This window comes from Protomyctophum parallelum (assembly GCF_964188405.1).
Source record: "Protomyctophum parallelum genome assembly, chromosome: 11".
Classification (NCBI taxonomy): domain Eukaryota; kingdom Metazoa; phylum Chordata; class Actinopteri; order Myctophiformes; family Myctophidae; genus Protomyctophum; species Protomyctophum parallelum.
The window spans coordinates 21,347,652-21,366,614 of NC_139707.1; the positions used below are offsets into that span (position 1 = coordinate 21,347,652).

At 40.0% G+C, this 18,963-nt stretch overlaps 3 protein-coding genes across 3 annotated transcripts; 1 reads left to right on the top strand and 2 right to left on the bottom strand.

Moving 5' to 3' along the window:
- Positions 1–631: 631 nt before the first annotated feature.
- On the top strand, positions 632–9,369 carry galnt5 (polypeptide N-acetylgalactosaminyltransferase 5). The gene is made up of 10 exons (XM_083776966.1): positions 632–2,233; positions 2,515–2,681; positions 2,930–3,049; positions 3,356–3,491; positions 3,630–3,749; positions 3,939–4,056; positions 4,383–4,712; positions 5,301–5,381; positions 5,799–5,951; positions 7,855–9,369. The coding sequence occupies exons 1-10, from the start codon at positions 1,044–1,046 to the stop codon at positions 7,990–7,992; spliced, it is 2,553 nt and encodes an 850-aa protein (XP_083633092.1). The 5' UTR covers positions 632–1,043; the 3' UTR covers positions 7,993–9,369.
- A 157-nt stretch (positions 9,370–9,526) lies between these two features.
- ermn (ermin) lies at positions 9,527–11,235 on the bottom strand (the record flags this gene model as incomplete). The annotated part of the gene is made up of 2 exons (XM_083776721.1): positions 9,527–10,477; positions 10,710–11,235. 2 exons carry the CDS (start codon positions 11,233–11,235, stop codon positions 10,080–10,082), a joined length of 924 nt encoding a protein of 307 aa, XP_083632847.1. The 3' UTR covers positions 9,527–10,079.
- Positions 11,236–12,801: 1,566 nt separating this feature from the next.
- On the bottom strand, positions 12,802–18,274 carry cytip (cytohesin 1 interacting protein). The gene is made up of 8 exons (XM_083776973.1): positions 17,951–18,274; positions 17,627–17,676; positions 17,483–17,537; positions 16,938–17,049; positions 16,246–16,339; positions 15,663–15,729; positions 15,071–15,137; positions 12,802–14,300 (listed from the first exon to the last, which is right to left on the bottom strand). The coding sequence occupies exons 1-8, from the start codon at positions 18,107–18,109 to the stop codon at positions 13,801–13,803; spliced, it is 1,104 nt and encodes a 367-aa protein (XP_083633099.1). The 5' UTR covers positions 18,110–18,274; the 3' UTR covers positions 12,802–13,800.
- Between the last annotated feature and the right edge of the window lie 689 nt (positions 18,275–18,963).

Here is an 18,963-nt window from a genome sequence, read left to right on the forward strand (position 1 = left end):
ATTAAGTGAAATCACTGAATATACCTTTAAGTGTGCCTGCATGCAATGGGAAAACACTTATAGCCTATTGTTATTTATTTAAAAAATGACAGCCTATCTCAAAATGATAATAATTAGTATCTCAACACGTGATGAACTTTCTTAAAACAATGTGAAGTGAGGAGTCTGGAGTGATGATTAATTAAAAAAATAATGAGAAACCTCAAAATACTGAATTATCAAAAAAAATTGAAACATGAAATCATTTTGAGAAAGTTGCTCATTTTGACATGCATCTGTTTCTTTCTTTACATTTAGTGGAACGTTCTTCCATACAGTAGCCTATAGCTCGGAGTCTGGTGGTCTAGCCCAAACATTAGACTCTCGTAGAGGTTAGTCTAAATGTTTGGGCTAAGTCTGGTCCATAGTTCTTAACTTCTTCCGTAGAGCTGTACGGATTCTAGTCTGTACGAATTCCTCCGTACAGTAGCCTATACTGCAACTATAGCTCTGGTCCATACTAGTTCGTCTAGTTAGCCTACATTACTTTGGATATTTGACACTTTGTTGCCACCCCGCCTCCACGTGGGCCGAAACTTTGTCGTTTTCTGTCCAATCACCATGTGCTCTCAAAGTGCAAAGTTGAAGTAAAGCTACGTACGTCGTGGTGAGTGTCCATAATGAATCACTCTCATGGCGTGCTGGATTTTTATATGGAACGACCGTTTCGCTTCTCCTCTTCTTACCGACGGACGCCTGGGTGAGTTGAGCGAAACAAAACAACTTGTCCGGTGAGGAGGAAATGCTCCCAGGCGTCCGGTGTTTATTACAGGACAGGACACTGACTGCACCGTGCGCGTGTGCGCGGTCCCGTTGATGCCACCGAAATGAGCACAGAGACATCCGTGACTGACGTGCCACGCAGGCAGAGCTATATATTTACCAAAGAACAGCAAAGTTTTGTTGCAGTAGTAATAAGTATGAGCGAGTGGCGCCACTGCTACGATATGTTGACAATCTGAGTTATTTTTCCTGCTTATTGGATCAAAGTTTTGTTTTTAGATATGAAGACCATAAGGAGATTCTTTAGGGATAGTGGGAGGGTCCTAGCGTTTGTTTTCATAGCTTCTGTCATTTGGCTACTGTTCGATATGGCGGCACTTCGTATATCATTAAATGATGTGAATACTAGTCAGCTGTTGAAGGAGCGTGTGATCAAGGAAAGGGAGATCATGAAACAACGGACGACCAAAGTGACACTGTTGGCGAACCACCGGGGTTTTAAACATCCAGTGCAGAAGGTGGACTTGGATATAGACTATGCGGGCAAAGGGCCACTCATTGCAGTGAACAAGGTCGCCGAAGTGTACAGACACCGAGCAAAGAAACCGGAACAAAAGTTGAGAGAAAATAAACAGAGCTCCTTTCAACAGCAAGGGCATATCAAACCCAAGGTTGACAGTCCAAAATATGTGGTTTCTAAGCACAATGAAAATGCTACCCCACAACATATCACTCCAAAGAAAAGTTTAATTGTAAAAAACAAGGCACCTGCCAAAATAGCAGTGAACCTAGACCTGAGCGAGACAAAAACAGATATAAAGGAAGCTAAAGAAAATGTAATGTTACACGCTGTACAGGAAGCTAAAGAACATGTAATATTGCATGCAGTGGTTTCTAATATTACCAAAGTGCCACCTAGTGTTCAGGGAGAAAAGCACCTCATCCAACCTACCTCACAGAAGAAACTCCATAAAATTTGGGATTCACTACAAAAAGCTGTTGAAAACATGGACTCAAAGACAATAGATAAAGGCAAGGATGAACCCATGGCAAAGTCTAACAAACAGGCAACCCATATCAAGACTGAGGCAATGCACCTAGTTAAAAACACTTCTAAACCTCTCAATGAGGTAAAATCAAAAGAGTTGGATGGCAAGAAAGAGGAAAAGCAGGTCAAAGTTGATGTGAGAGAACCCCTGAAACCTACAATCAACCTCAAGTTACAACCGGGAGTGGACTTCACGGTAAACTCCACGGTTGCACGTAAACCAGGTGTCCACAAAGTTCTCCCTCTTGACATGACTCATGCCCCTAGAGATGCCAATGCGGTTGGCCAGTTTGGTCATGCTGCCATCGTTCCCATTGAGAAGGACGCAGAGTCGAAGAAGAGATGGAATGAAGGACACTTCAATGTCTACTTGAGCGAACAGATCCCAGTGGACCGTGCAATCCCTGATACAAGACCTGAGGCGTGAGTCTTGTATTTTATAATATTATAATATTTTATATTACAATGTGCAGGTACAGGTACAGAGCAGCAGACAACATTGTCACTATGATGACTCATAGTATATTACACAAATCAAACAATATATATTACACAAATAAAAAGCATTAAGAATGAACTAGGACACTCTGACCCTGAGAGTGTAGATGGTGGATGGATACAGTAGATCCTCAATGTTAATTTAACTGTTTAGTGTTTATCCTGCAACCTCTGCCGTGTGCTAAATGTAATCTGTGTTTTCCTAGGTGTGCGCAGAGTATTGTCCACGACAATTTGCCCACTACCAGTGTGATCTTCTGCTTTGTGGATGAGGTGTGGTCCACACTGCTCCGCTCTGTGCATAGTGTTCTCAACAGGTCCCCACCTCAGCTCCTCAAAGAGATCATCCTGGTCGATGACTTCAGCTCCAAAGGTATTGGAATGTTACGAAGATCATTTTCGTAACTGGTGAAGATATTCACTAGTGTTAGTAACTTAGTCAAAGGAGCTGTAAGGGATGTTGTTTAGTTTACAAAACTTTCTTTTTTAGTTACAGCTTTATATTCTGATAGTAATGATTGCTATTGAGTGTTCACGTTCATTAACAGCGGTCTCCCCTCTCTCCATGCCAGCCACAGAAATACATTTCAGAAGTTTGACCACTGTTCTTTCCTTTCACAGACTATCTGAAAGACCAGCTGGATGTGTACATGTCCCAGTTTCCCAAAGTCCGCATTATTCGTCTGAAGGAGAGGGAGGGTCTGATCAGGGCTCGGATGGCAGGAGCTGCAGTTGCCAAAGGTAAATATACTGTACAAAAACAGAAATCCCTTGTCATTACATAGAGGGGTTCTATTTATTTAATTTCTTCATTTCACAGCACGACTAGCAGCCCAGCCCTAAATAAATCCGTGTACTGCATTAGGGTTGCTAAAGGGTTATTAAATATAAAACAATATCTTATCAATAAGGCACTGAAAAGCATTCATTACCAGGAAGTAATATTTGAATTTATGGGGCCTCACCCACACTAAGTAAATATATTGCATCCTTGTCCTGTTGAGATGTGGCTGTGTGACTGAAACAATTTGTTTGCTTTCCTTTCAGGGGAGGTTCTTACTTTCCTTGACTCCCATGTTGAATGCAATGTGGGCTGGTTGGAGCCGCTTTTAGAGAGAGTCTACCTTGACAGAAAGAAAGTGGCATGTCCGGTTATTGAAGTCATCAGTGATAAGGATTTGAGGTGACCGTGTAACGCATCCTGTTCAATGTCATAATGCATGTCTGTGCAGTGTTGAAATAAGTATAAAAGCAAATGGCATGTTGATCTGCAAATCTCAACAAAATTATTAATTCTTCCATGTTGGGGGTTTCTTTTCAGTTATGTGCTTGTCGACAACTTCCAAAGAGGTATATTTAAATGGCCTTTGGTGTTTGGCTGGAGCACATTATCAGAAGAGCACATCAAGAAGAACAACCTGACAGTCATAGATCCAATTAGGCAAGTGTTCAATTACAAACATTGAAACTCGACACACTGGTTGCTTTTTGTGCACTTTGCAGCTGCAAAAGACAAAAGGTGGAGTTTGTTCGAAAACAAATTGTAGTAGTATCTTTACTATCTTGGCATTTAGATTAGAATAATTGCCAAACTACTGCTGCTAAATAAACTACTAATTAAATTATACAGGTGTCCAGTTATGGCTGGGGGTCTTTTCTCTATAGACAAGAAATACTTCTATGAACTGGGTGCCTATGATCCTGGACTGGATGTATGGGGAGGAGAGAACATGGAGATTTCATTTAAGGTAAAGTGTATTTTAGCTAATTTAATACTCAAAATATATCCCTTGCAACTATGTAATCAAAACACATGCAAGTCAGTTAACAGAAGAAATCTAATAAAGGTTTTCTTTCAGATTATACATTAAAATATGACTGATCTGTGCAAAATAGCTAAAACGAATGGCGTCAGCCAATGAGACCAACCCATGGCCACCTGGCTTCTACAGTTTAAAAAATCACAAAACTTTCTTGACATGCATGTTGATATCATACCTGGTATAGGTACCATGCAGCACTTCTGACCTCATGATGATGTCCTATGCTTTCCTCATGTTTTGTCACTGGACAGATCTGGATGTGTGGGGGAGAAATCGAGATAATCCCCTGTTCCAGAGTGGGCCACATTTTCCGAGGCCAAAACCCCTACAAGTTCCCCAAGGACAGGCAAAAGACTGTGGAGCGTAACCTAGCCCGCGTGGTCGAGGTGTGGCTGGATGAATACAAGGACCTCTTCTATGGCCACGGCTACCACCACCTGCAGTACAAGAACGTCATTGACATTGGCAACCTCACCGAGCAGATCGGGCTGCGGAAGAGGCTTAAGTGCAAGAGCTTCAAGTGGTACCTGGATAATGTATATCCAGATATTGATGCTCCTTTAACCAAAGCAGAGGGCCTGGTATGTTGATTTGATTCTAAACAGTTGGTTGTATTCGGTACCGACTCACAATGCTCTAACCTTTGCTTTCACTTTAACCCATTTTGACCTGAGATCAGATTCTAAAAATGTCTTCTACATCCTGACAGTTTTCTGAAAAAGCTATGTTTCTATGTCAGTCGTTCTTCGATTTTTCAAAAGTAGCAGACCTACAAGCTCACGCGCTATGAGCTTGTAGATCTGCTATTTTTCAATAGCTAAAGCATAACAATGCTAAAACCAAAAGGGGTTCCAGAATGGGTTAACCCTGTTTACATATCCCTAAATTCCCCATTCTCTAAATAAAAGGACAATTGTATATGTTTCCTAAGAAGTCAGTGATGTCTCTGTGGAGAGATCTTTAATGACTCAACCCAAACAAGAGCCTGTTGTGCTCGTATTGAACAAAGACTGGCCTGTGACAGCTAATGTCAGTGTTTATTGAAGGAACAGAGAAGGAAAACAAGCTCCGTCTCGGTCATGTGGCACGATGAGTGACTGAACAAATACTTAACGCTGTTCTTTTAGATCTGTGACATTGCTGTTATTCTACCCATCTCCCTTTTTTAGGTGTTCAATCAAGGCTTAAGGAAATGCCTTGCTCTGCAAAAAGGCTCACTATCGTTTGAGATATGTGATCTCAGCAAGGAGGTAAACATCTTTGCTCCCCTATCTGATTTGTCTTTGCATGTGTAGTATAAAATACATTATTCCAGCCGTGCACAGTCCGCATACGATGAGTCAAGAGTTCAAGCTAAAGTGAGTTGTTAGAATAATTCTTGTCCATTTTCTTCTTAGCATTATATAGAATTATATAATGCTTTAATTTAATTTAATTTTCAAAATTTCATGGCAAGTAACCCAGCACAGAAAAATACAAGACTAGAACCAGGCCAAGACAAATAGGATCATAGACTGAGACAAGAGCAAGACTTTCAAAATGCATTCTTGTTGGTTTTCAGAGCACCCCCTCCCACTGAACCACTCTTGGAATAACCTATAGTTTTCATGAAGCTTAATTATATGCCTGTCACAAACTCTTCCCCTTTCTTTCCCTCTAAAATTCAGAGTCAGCACTTTAATTACACCTGGATGAGGCACATTCGCCAGCTAGATTTATGCATCGTTCCTCAGGGCAAACACAGTAGCCTGACTCTGGAGCAATGTGACAATGCCAAGCCGATTCTCCGCTGGTTCCACAAGGGCTCCAACTCAGCACTGGTAGGTTGGCTTTCAGTGGGGCACTCGCTTTTGTCAGCATGGGTGGTTCTTAAGCCACTGTTATTCACAATTAAGAGAATGGTGTTTTTCTCTTGTCACTAACCACCTTTACATAGATTGTGCAATATTGGCATGACTAAGAGCTCGCATTAAAGTTGCCTTTCTACACAGAATTTAACTGCAGTAAAGCCTCCCTGTGTGTCTAAATTGCATGCAAGCATTGCAGAATAGACTGTGTGTGTTACACAACAGCATTAGCATTTGATCGCAGTTGTAGATTCTATACATTTATAAATAGTTATAAATAGTTTACACATTTATTTCACAAAATAAATGTGAAATAAGCAGGAAATGAACTGAAGCTCCATAAGACCCATCCCATTCCTTTACTGAGCATGCATGCTCAGTGAAGGAAAATATTCTCAATCCATCCTTGATGCTGAGTGACAAGCAGGGAAGCACTAGGTCCCATTTTTCACAGTCCCAGGGCGGACACTCTAACCACAAGGCCACTGAGCTGTCTAAAGTTGTATAACCTACTATAAAATGACTAAGCTCACGTCACGTCATAAGATAATTCACTCCCTTTCTCTTATACACTTGCTCTCTCACGCAAGATGACAGTGTCAGTAAACTATACATTTATGATAGCCTATGAATTTATTTCACAAAATACAGACTCAAGATTTATGTGTTGTTTTTTTTAAATGTAGGGGTCTATTAATTTATTGATTTATGTTGCCACTGTGACTCATCGCTCACATTTTCTCACAAAACATTGCACATACTGTAGCTAATGTGCACAGTTGTGTGAAAGTGAGAGACAACAGTTTTTTTTTTTTTTATAACTTTATTTATAAGATTTTCAATTTTTTGTAGACAAACAACCCCACATATACCCCACCCTCCAGACAACAGTTTTTCAACCTATTCCGTTTAACTGTTGCAAATTAACTCAAGAATGGGTGGAAGGCTTTTTATGACTCAAGGGCAAAGTCAAAATTACATAATCACTCATAGTATAAATTGTATAGTGTTGATTGAGGTATGTACACAGTATGTCATGGTGAGCATTTACAGGGGGGCTCGGTGGGGAGGGCAAGTGAGTCAAGCTGAACAACATGAAGTTACTTGTTATGACCTCAGATTTACTCAACAACGGTGGCCACATTTATGACTGACGGGCTCAGTTGTACGACGGACGAGAACCAAAAGTTTAGCACAACCACAAACTGCTTGCCATGCCTTCGTTGTAGTGTTGTTCTAGAGTAGATAGCCACAACGAAACAAAGGCCAGAGTCAGTACCAGACATGTCATGACATAACCTGTCTCTACCTGAATGTGTGGGGATGACATTCATACACCACAGGTGTGTAGTACCATACCATACCACCACGCACATGTATATCAGCTATCCCTCATCCAACAGTTATTACTGTATGTATAGTAAATCCAGCATACAGATAATGAAACGAGGAGCACTTCTTACTTTCAGTTTCCAGTTTTATCATTCTCCTACCGTGCACTCATGCATCTGCAACAGTATGTGCATGTGTAAACTTATACTTGGCAATGGTACAGTACAGAGTAACGTGTTGTAACAAAATGTACAACAATGTACAACAGTATCAGTTCAAAGTGGTGCATTCATTATCTTAGACTTAGAGGAAGAGACCCTTGGTGGACCTGACCCCTCTCTCTCTCATACACACACTTAAAACAAAACAAACAAACAAACGGGCTGGCGCTGATGGGCCTTTCAAGCATAAATTCAGCCGAAACAGAACTCGACATGAGTGGCATTAAATGTTGTTTGACCTGGTCTGTCTTTGAAATTCCCTGATCTAGAATATTTATTAATACTTTCCACTAAACTTAATTATCTGTTTTGTCTTTGCCAAGGACGAGCACCTCATGGCGGAGTTCTTTCCCCAAATGTGCTTGGAGGCTGGTCTTCACGGTGACGCTATCCAACTCGGCCAATGTGAATCCAGCAATGCCTTCCAGAAGTGGCAGTTCACACACTACTACGCTCAGTGATGGGAGTTAAAAAGTCAGAAGTGTTTTGGACTAGAAACTCTCAGTGGTCCAGCGTGGACACACCGGTCCCATGGAACTGGGGAATGCTGCACTGGCAGTCATTTCAGTGATGCTCATTCTCATTACACCAGTATCCTGAAGGGGGAGCACACCACTATGGGATCTCAGGAGGTTGAGTGGACATACTGTTCAATGATACCAGCCTTCACACTGACATTGCAGTGTATTCTGGCAGCCAACAGGCTTCTTTTGTTTAAAGTGCAGAATTTGGTATATAGTATTTTGTATTGGCCTAAAATATTGTCTATATACATATATTCATGAATCCACTTGCTGACCAGCTGTCGGTATTGAGCAATTCTATTTATAGGGGTTTATATGTGGCCCTACCTATATAAGGCAATCACAAATCATCACAAATGTGATGGCCGTTTTAAGCGTTTTTAGCCCAAGGAGTGTTTTTTTGTGCAAAACTAATGCTTGGAATGGTATAAAAATCATGAAAACCCCCTAGTTTGTCACATGCTACATAAAGAACATTTGAAAATCTTGCCTTATATAGCATTTAATGGTATTGTAACATATAAACTCCTATAAAAATAATTGCTAAATAGCGACAGCTGGTCAGCAAGTGGATTCATGAATGTTTGTATATAGACAATATTTTACGGCAATAAAAAAGACTATACCAAATTTCCCACTCCACAACCCGGACTGCCGAACTAGTGTGACTTTCTTACCATGCCCAGAGTGGAAAGAGTCTCTAGTCTAGGAAGTTGGAACATACTGGGATATTCAGCCTGCCGATCACTGCTTTTTTTCTTTCTCTCTCTCTCTCTCTCTCTCTCTCTCTCTCTCGAAAAGCTCTTCTGTTTGGTGAATGGTGATATGGGCGTCACTGAGATGTGTATAAAAATGATGTTCCGATGATGAACTTTGAGCACTCCATTTGATAACGCAGCAAACCACATGTGGTTTGACTGCCGAAGATAAAACATTCTCTGATAGTAACAAATATTTTTATTTTTGTTTTCATTGTTGGGAATGAATTTGATATAAAATGTCAATGCATGCAACGTTGTGAGTTTGTTCCATGAATGTAATGTAAACATATCAGCCAGACATGCCAGACTTCAGATGTCATCTACTACACAAGACTGCTTGATTAGACACTTGAGCTAAATAATGGATTATTAAGGTTTGGTTTTGATAATGCATACCTTCTCTTGGTATGTCTCTCTTGCTGTCACTATAGGGAAGTGTTGATTCAAGATACCTTTGCAGTGAGTTTCTTACTGGTGATTTATCTGTCACCTAAACATGAAATGGGGGGATGGTTAATTAAAATGTAAGAATAAACGTGATTGTTATGACAAAGGGTTTTGTACCAATTACTTTATTTCACATTAATCTATTTGAACCCACCAAGACATTCAGTATACCGGTAAGTGTTAAAATAGGGACCTTGATTAAGAGTTAAAAACATTCAAGTAAAATATAATCACTTATTCTTAGAATACAGAATACATCTAAACAGTACAGATTTAGGTACAGACTACTTGAATGCATATATTGGAGATTGGTATTGTTCCTTAATGTACTTATAGTTGATTCTGCAGAGAATGCTATCCAGGGTCTCTGCCGTACTGAAGCTCTAATAACTACCAACCAACATCTCATTAATATTAGCTAGCAGGATTATAGGGCCTCAAGCCTCTTATTTTTAAATCTGCTGTACAAATACCTGGTTTACATAATCAAATGGTTCATGCTGTAAAGCTATTAAATGAAAAACCTTTATGAGATTAGATATAGATAGGTCCCATGGATCATTCTCCACACAGTTACCATGCAACAGATATGAATAGAATGCTCCTTACTGGAGTCATAGCATTTGTTGTCAACCCTGGCCATATAAATTACATAACGTTTCTGTGAATGGACTGTGGACAAGTATATTTTCAAGTAAGATCATGTGCAGAAAGACATACACCCACATTGGTCATTTTTTCAGCATCCTGCGATACTCATTTTTAACATTGTATGGGCCTTGTACAGATATTTACAGTGCAATAATAACTGCTCTTTTATAAATTCATCATCATGGATTCAAAATCGGCGATCTTCTGACGGGTGTTACCTCTGCGGATCTTGCGGTAGGAAACTGTATTGTACTTGGAGGTGTGATGGTCGAAGGATGACTTGTCATCAGTGTGTCCAGACTTATTTGCCCGGGGCAGGGTGGTGTAGCCGGGTTTGGAGTCTTGAGGTGACCCAGAGGAGCTCTGGGAGCTGTGATCCTGGTCCAGCTCCCCCTGACTCTCACCAGATCCATGGAGCTCCTCACTAGGCATCTGCTCTGGGGTTTCTCTACCTCCATTCATCTCGGCTCCCCTTCCCTCTTCAGGTTCATGTAAGGATTCAATTTCAGGTGTTTGTTTTTCCGTCTGATCTTGCAGCAATGGTGCTGCCTCTTTCTCCTCATCTGGTATGAGGAAAGTTGAAAACTGTTTTATAATAGCTAAAATAAACCAAAATACAACATTGGTAACTACGTATGACTAATTACATTACTAACATAACTACTAAGCAATAAAATGTAACTGTACCTTGGACCTATAACTGTACATCACCATTGTACCCATAACCATAGCATAAAGAAAGCCCTTGTGGGTGTTTATTGATGTGTTCACAGTGTTATTCTGAGTTTGTCTTACCTTCATGTGTGGATGCTGTCTGTAGGTTTTGTGTTTGGAGCCTTGTGTGTGTTCCGTCATTTACATGTTTTCCATTGGTGCTGACTGACATTTCTGGGGTAAGCTGATGTTCTGTAACAGGGTCTGTGGGCTCGGTTTCTGGCATCCGCGCTGTCTTCATCTGCAAAGACATATTTTCACTGATCAGATCCGCACCTGTGCCACCTGTAGCATCCTCTTCCTGTGGAAAAGGTGTTCTGCTTGCATCACTGCAGACACAACTCCCGCCCCCGCACTCAGATGTGCCAAAGGGACCAGATGCAGCTTCTTGTGCGTCCTTAGCCGGGTCCTCGTCGTCGTAGAATACCTCGTCGTCTCCCTCATCCATTGGGGGAGCAGCTTTGTCCACAGCCTCCTCCAAAGACTGGAGGGCTCCTAGAGTGATGCCACTGATGATCTCCACCACCTGGCTCGCCAGTGCATCTTCATCTATCCCCAAATCCAGGGATGGTTTGGGAGGGGCCATGCTCTGTTCTGTCTCCATCATTTTTGTTTGTTTGTTTTCAAAGCCTGTAAATACTCAAATTGCTCTGTTCTTCTAGGTTATCAAGTAGACTTTTGCAGAATCGTTGAGTGTAGAGAGAGAATGTCATCCTGCATGTTAATCAATGGTGCATAGCCACGCCGTTTTTCGGTGCTATACTACGCAATGTAATTCTGTGTGTGCTGAGCCACTGAAGAACAGTACTTTTGTTGTGGGGCCAATAAAGGCTCTTTGTCACTTTGGCATACACAAATGGAGAGATTGTACTGATTCCTTAATCTTTCCTTCTTTCAGCAACATTATGAGGCACGATTAACATTCTGCCATAGGTTTAGTCCAATGAAAGCTAATGAGACTGGAATTTATTTCCATGTATTCTGAGTTGAGCCTTGTTATGTCTTGAAATGTATTTAATGACATTATGTGTATATAAAGACCTTACATTCTCAAAAGTAGCTCAATTATCTGACCTGCAATACATTCTTACACAATCCTGATTGCGTTCGATTATTTATATTTCTTTTACTTTTCTATTAAACTGCTTTTGAAAAATAATTACATACATTTATATTTTACTTAAAAGATGAAATCTGAAAGATTACATTTTTGTTTTAGTATCTCTGGTGTATGGTGACAGTCAGAGCAAAGAAGTTGAGTGTATAATGTGCTTTCTATAGGCTATCAAACATAACGTTTTTCATTATTATTATTATTATTAGATCACCAAGCAGTGGAGCCACCCAGTTGGTTGCAATGTTTGAACTTGAATGAGTTTGTATTGCCATCTGGTGGACACAATGTACTATTGCTCGCCTAGCTTATTTTTTCTCCAAAACATATTTTATTTTACATTGAAATATTCTAAATATTTTGGGAAGTGTAACAGGGCTTTTTTTATTACAGTTTAGTTCAAATCAAAATTATAGGCCAAATATTAATGAATGTTCACTAAAGTAGTCAGAAACGCCCCCTTTCTGTGATCTGCATTTAAACTGTTTAGAACCTGATTAGTTTATTTAAACATAATTTCCTTGTGACATGTTATCAATAGCCTCAAACATGTCATACATGTGGGAAGGGAAATATTTAATTAAAAGCAGGAACCTTTTCAAAAATAGGCTAACCAATAATATTTAACCTACTTAATATTTATTTTGAATATCACCTATAGGCCTACTCCAAATGAAAATACAGACTATAGCCTTCCCTGCACTGAAGAACAGAGTTTTTCTTAACTCGCCTGTTCTATCAAATTTTGATACGCATACGATTTTGTTAAAACTTTGTTCAACTCAGAAATTCTGACCACTTTCGTCATTAGGCTACTCGTCTGTTAATGTTAAATGAAATGCTTGCATATCATTGATTGACCACTAGAGAACACTAGCTGAAATATCAAAAGAGATACAAATTTATTTAAACAATTTACCAGTTTTAATTGTTCAATTAATTACATGAATAGCCTGCATATAGTCTTGATGCAGAAGCTTTAACAGCAGTAGGGTATAAGAAAATCTACTGTAATTAAAACATTTTAATTTTCTTTCCCCCAATTTTATCATTGGGGGAAAGAATACACAATTAACAATTAAACATATAAGGAAACTATTCTGCACTGTATATTTCTAAAAGTAGGATGTGCATAACCTGAAAGTGAAAAATGAAAATAGTACCGCCCTTACCACATCCTGTTTTGAGCCTCACTCTCTCATCAGTGTGGATTTTAGCCTCCTATGTTGAACGTGACAAATGGCAGACAGTATATTGCACACAGCATCTAAAATCTAGACACTATTTCTCACAGTGACAATAATGCTTATCATTCGTGGTTATTATGGCAAAGCAGAGACTCTTTCAATACATGCTACAAACTAAACTGACTCAAAGGTTTGCTCAAAGAAGCATAATGTTTTCAACCCATGTGTCTATCTCTGAGCTATGCAATGATTTATCACATTTTCCAAACTAATAGAGAATGTGCTTTTCAAATGAATAAGCACTTTGGAGAATAATCATGATGCCAACCCAAGAGGCACATCAAAAGCAAATTAAGTCATCAACACTCACAAATCAGTAACACTTCCAAGCCTTCTTCTGCATTTCTGAGAGGAAATGTGTAGCTCATGCATGTCGTGCCAAAAAACTGTGAACGTGCTAGGTTTTCTGGTGTCTGAATTAGCTACTGGCCTGGTGGTCCAGGAGCATGCCACTTAGGCCACATTTACACTGGCAGCCAAATCCAGCCTGAATCAGATCTGAACCACATCCATATTGGAATCTGTCATGAGTCATGTGACATGATGGACTCATTTAAACCAATCGGATTTCAATCTCGATGTGGCACAGATCTGATTCAGTCTAGATTTGTCTGCTAGTGTAAATGGGGCCTTATAGGCTCTGGCCTGACAGCGTGTCACATGTTCGAGTCCCGTTCATGGCGAACTTTGCTGCATGACTCCCCTGTCCCTCTTTCCTGTCAATCTTCACTTCACTTTAAATTCTTCTTGTTTTCTTTGTGTGTGTGTGTGTGTGTGTGTGTGTGTGTGTGTGTGTGTGTGTGTGTGTGTGTCATTTGATTTCCATCTCATTTGGTCTCAGTTCTTCTTCCTCCACTGACCGGTTGAATCCAGGTATTAACTTCAGAATGTGTTTTCGGACGCTGCCTCGCCTGTTCTTCCTGGGGAGTGTGCCAAATAACGTAGAGGCCCTGGTTTCATCCCAGGAAGGGGTGGAGAGGGAGCTGCTGCTGCCAGCCAAACTGGAGCCGCATGTGCGGCTGCGGCCGAGGATACGATGGGGGCCGATGGGACTAAATGTAATCTGACCACCAGGGCTCTCCTGGTTTGGGAAATCGGTAGAGAAGAATAAACTGTCATCTGTGGTGCCGACAGTGCTGTATGAGCTGGGAGAGCTCAGGTCCCCAAACACGCTGCTGGGCTGGTCACTGTCCTCGGTCATCACACTCCTGTAGCTGCTGTCGCTGGAAAAACGCTGGCCATGGCTTGTCAGCGAGTCTAAAGACGCCTGGGACTCCAGAGAGGGGTGCAGAGAGCTTACATTCAAGTTACCTGCATGGGGGGGATACAAAATACATTTATCTTATATTGAGACTGTGATGAATAATTGAGACAGCAAAGATTATTATCGTAGACTGGCAGAAAATATGGACCTATAGTTTTACTTCTCGTATGTCTGCTCAGGACTCTGCACATTTCACTAGCAGTTTAGTTCCTGTGAAATCAGTCTGTTTCTTGCTTTTCCATTCCATGCAATATATCTCTCATGTAATGTTTCTGTAATGCACTGTTGGCTGTCACCTGTGCTGTACAGCAACAACGTTTTTGCATACCGCTTGCAATTTGTGATTAAGAGCATTTCTACAGTAATATATAATCTATGCCAAAATGAAATGGTCTCACACTGTCCCATTGTACTGAATGTGAGATCCTGTCATCCTTCTACCATTATGTTGCTGATGTACATACACATCATAATGTATCAGTAGGCCATGTTAAAGTATTAATGTAATCCAAATACATTCCTGTAATGGACTGAGAATGAAGTGAGTGTTGTTCTGAATTAATACATTCATTTTAACTGTGTACAGGATGTGGTTGATGTAAAGCTGTCACAGTGTCACATAAACCAGCAGGTTCAGAGGAAAGTTCATCCCAGCGACAGGAAATGTGTTTTTTGACCAAGGAAACTTTTTCTTGTACTTCACCTTGAAGACTGCTTGATTTTGTATCACAATATTACCATACCAGCTAAACACAAATGATCATGATAGTGGGAAAGGAAGTGCTGCGGTTTGACAGCTGGGCAAAGAAAACCTCACCTCTCATCAGCCGCTTTTCCTGTAACGTAAGTGCTTGTAACTCCACCCGTTTCTCTCTCAGCATTTGCTGTATGGAACAAGAAATGGTTACACATTTTTAAGTTGACTGTACATTTAATATTTGGAGTCCTTAGATTAAAATGATAGGGTTGTAACTGGCATAAATATATTGTTTATAGGCCACTAAATATGTATATTATAATGTAATGTGAAATATTTAATAATATATAATTCATTATGTATAGTGTTAGTTAGATAGATAGATAGATAGATAGATAGATAGATAGATAGATAGATAGATAGATAGATAGATAGATAGATAGATAGATAGATAGATAGATAGATAGATAGATAGATAGATAGATAGATAGATAGATAGATAGATGCGTGTGTGCGTGCCTGTTCCCATCCCACTTAATTTTAATGGGTTTAGTTGTGGAATACCTGATCAGAACCTATTGCACATTGGTGATACAACAGGTGAACCCACGGTAACCTGCTGTTTCTCTTTCATTTCTATCATGTATATGCTTCTTTTTTTTAACTAACAACAGACTACAAATATGGGCAGACAGTGCCATAGACTACACACCTTAAGCAAGCTCATCTTCTTCTCAAGTTCAATCCTTTTCACAACAGTCCCACAAATGGTCTCCATCCTGCAATCACACATCCAGACGAAACAAGTCAGTTGTCCATGTCAGGAAACACTTTCAGGTGGTGTTCATTAGTTTCACAATACTGGTCTCCAAAGACTGGAGCTACAGCAGATTCTATAAAGTGTGTATAATAATAGGGGTACAGCGGTAAATCTAAAAATCTAAAACTTCATATAATTTACAAAGTGTATTGTTTAGACAATACATGACATTTTCGATTTTTCAAAAATTACAAAAACAGCAGATCTACAAGCACACATTGCATTGAGGCAAAGTATAAAATAGTGATTAATCAGACAAATCGATTTACCGGTAGTTGATTATAACAAATCTGTTAGACCTTTTTCAGGTCGATTTATTGATATATACTAGGCCTACTAATTAAAAAAAAAAACTGCTTCTTCATTCGATTAATTGACAAAGTAATTGATAGGATAATCACTACGAAAATAATCGATAACTGCAGTCCTGAGCAGAACGATGATTATAGAGACATGTATAATTTCTGTTACTCACTTCAGTAAGTTGGTGGAGTCTCGGATCAGGTCAACAATGTGCTGATGAGACAGTCCTTCAATGCTCGCCCCATTGACGCTGATGATAACATCACCTAACACACAGAACACATTGATGCTGATGATAACCTAACCAGTGGTAGAAAATTACTCAAATTTTTTACTTACCGGTAAGTAAAAATACCAATATTGCCGTATAGAAGTACTGGTATTGGTATCAAAATGTACTTAAAGTACCAAAAGTAGAAAGTACTCATTATGCAGAATGTCCCATAATTTCAAGTTCAAAATGGAAATTATATGAAAATAGCAGATTGTACTAGACAACATTTTACTTAAAGGGGAATACCACTCATTTTCAACATTTTACTATGTCATTAGAGCTGTTGTGTCGATAATAAAAAAAGTCCCCCCATTTTGTTTCCTAGAACTGTAGGTCTGAAAAAAACATTAACATTGTGAATCACATCTTGATGATGTCGTCAAGATGTGATTCACAATGTTAATGATTTTTTAATATTTCCACACAACAGCATATCTACAAGCTCACAACGCATTGATGAGTTTATTTAGTGTTGAATGAAAGAGATGGGGCCTAGTATAGAGCCCTGGGGGACTCCTGTGAACTAAACATGTGTGTGCAGGGAGGAAGTGAAAGAGGCCACACAGTGGGCGGTATTATGGGAAGTTCACCTGTGGTCAGGCCTGCCGTTTCAGCCGCGCTGGTCTCTGTCACCCTGCATACAAAGGTGCACATCTCCAAAGACACGCTGCTCGCACTGCTCTTCTGCTGCAGTCCGTAAGTCTGCAACAGGAGACAATTTGTTCTCAAGATCAGCCAAAACAAGATTGACTCAAGTAATACTGCATCCATGGTGACACTATATGGATGTAGGCTAGTATAAGTAAAACTTTAGCAAAATATTGTTTTCTGCACGCTTCACCTTGACATGATTATGAATACTGTGAATATAATAATAATAATAATATAACATTATTTTTACTGAATTCTTCAACATGTTTTACACACATACATACGTAACGAACAATCACATACACCACAGACACAGACAAGTACTCAAAACAACATAAAGCCGGTATAGCATATAGGCCTATAGACCAATTTGTTAAGTAACAAAGAATGAAAAGACGTTTTAGTACAATACAGAAAATAAAGTCAATATTACCAAATTAATGTCAATAAAGAAAATATAACAGTATAACCTTAAGCGCCTCACCTGAATTTCAAATCCATATGTATCATTGTCTTGCTTCTCCAAAACCACAGATGTTCTGTGTAAAGTAGAAATATATAATTGTTAGCTTTGCAGTATACAATACGAGTCAAAGTAAGATTATACAGCTATTAAATATATATTTACCTTTGAGGGTCAGAGTAATCAATCAAACTGTTGGACTTGCATTGTTTTGTCTGCAAGGGGGAAATGCAGAGTTCCTCTTAGGTTCAAACAAACAATGAGTTCTAAATTTTTGTTCATTTTGATCCTAGTCTGTTACACAACTCTAAAAGATTAAAATTGTCAAAGGGCTTTGTGCCTGTGTCAAGGGATGCTGTTGTGTTGTGGTTAGTAACAGTTAGTTCATTGCTTCTTAGTATTGCACAGTACAACTCATAAGTATCTGCATCATATTTTCTATTACATTTAGTCACTTGGTATAAATACATATTGCCCTACATCACTCACCTGTTTCCAGCCTCTGGGTAAAGTTCCAGAAGTCTGTCGCCGTTTGTCATCACTTTCCTTCAGTGAGCGGCGGTACCACAGGCGACCTTTCTTCCTCAGAGAATTGTCCAGAATGCAAGTGTCCTGGCTGCCCCGCCGCTGAAGTTCATTGATGTTCATGGTGGACTAGACGGTATAGAACTCTTTTCAAAGCACATCCATGCTACAGTAGCTGTTAATGAACCCTGCGGCCCTGCCTTATGCTGCAACTCAAAGCAACTGTGTCAAAGAGGAAATCCACCGCATGTGATGGTTGGCTGCTTGTGGTGGACCTGTTTCTACAGAGCTCAGTCCTACTTGCTTTATTCTCTTTCTTGTTTCCTCTCTCTCTCTCTGTCTCTCTGTCTCTCTCTCTCTCTCTCTCTCTCTGTCTCTCTGTCTCTCTCTCTCTCTCTCTCTCTCTCTCTCTCTCTCTCTTTCTCTCTCTCTCTCTCTCTCTCTCTCTCTCTCTCTCTCTCTCTCTCTATATATATATATATATATATATATATATCTCTATATATATCTTTTTCTCTCACTCTTTCTTGTGAATTGCTGATCTGCTGCTGTGAATAGGAAAGGAATCTGCTTAAGCCCTCCCCATTCCCCTCCCCTTCAAACAGCCCCTTTTCTTCTTGCAGTCCATGCAATTCGATTTATGGTCTGTCTGAAATCAGTAATGCATGAGATTCTGCCACCTCTACGAGCACCTGTCTCTCGCCTCTACACTCTCAGTTTCTCACTGGCCTCCCCTCGGTAGAGCAGAGGACTCATAGCCTCTCAACCTGAGCCTGAGACCTAAACCTGTCTTAGGAGGACAGGACAGACAAAAGGCAGATTTAGCTCGGGGCCAGTGACATGCTCTCCAAACAGACAGCACGGGTCATTGGGCTGAAGGCATCAGACGTGGTTGGATCAAAAGCATGCACGCACACACCCACACCCATACACACACACACACACACACACACACACACACATCACATGGATGAGTT

Bases quoted from the DNA above. Each gene is read 5' to 3' on its own strand.
- galnt5 (XM_083776966.1), top strand. From the start codon at position 1,044: ATGAAGACCATAAGGAGATTCTTTAGGGATAGTGGGAGGGTCCTAGCG. The intron at 3,750-3,938 runs GCAAGTGTTCAA...TAAATTATACAG, and splicing joins ACAGTCATAGATCCAATTAG to GTGTCCAGTTATGGCTGGGG. The intron at 4,713-5,300 runs GTATGTTGATTT...TCCCTTTTTTAG, and splicing joins TAACCAAAGCAGAGGGCCTG to GTGTTCAATCAAGGCTTAAG.
- cytip (XM_083776973.1), bottom strand. From the start codon at position 18,109: ATGAACATCAATGAACTTCAGCGGCGGGGCAGCCAGGACACTTGCATT. The intron at 17,538-17,626 runs GTAAATATATAT...TACTTTACACAG, and splicing joins GATTACTCTGACCCTCAAAG to AACATCTGTGGTTTTGGAGA. The intron at 15,138-15,662 runs GTGTGTAGTCTA...TGTTCCATACAG, and splicing joins AGAAGATGAGCTTGCTTAAG to CAAATGCTGAGAGAGAAACG.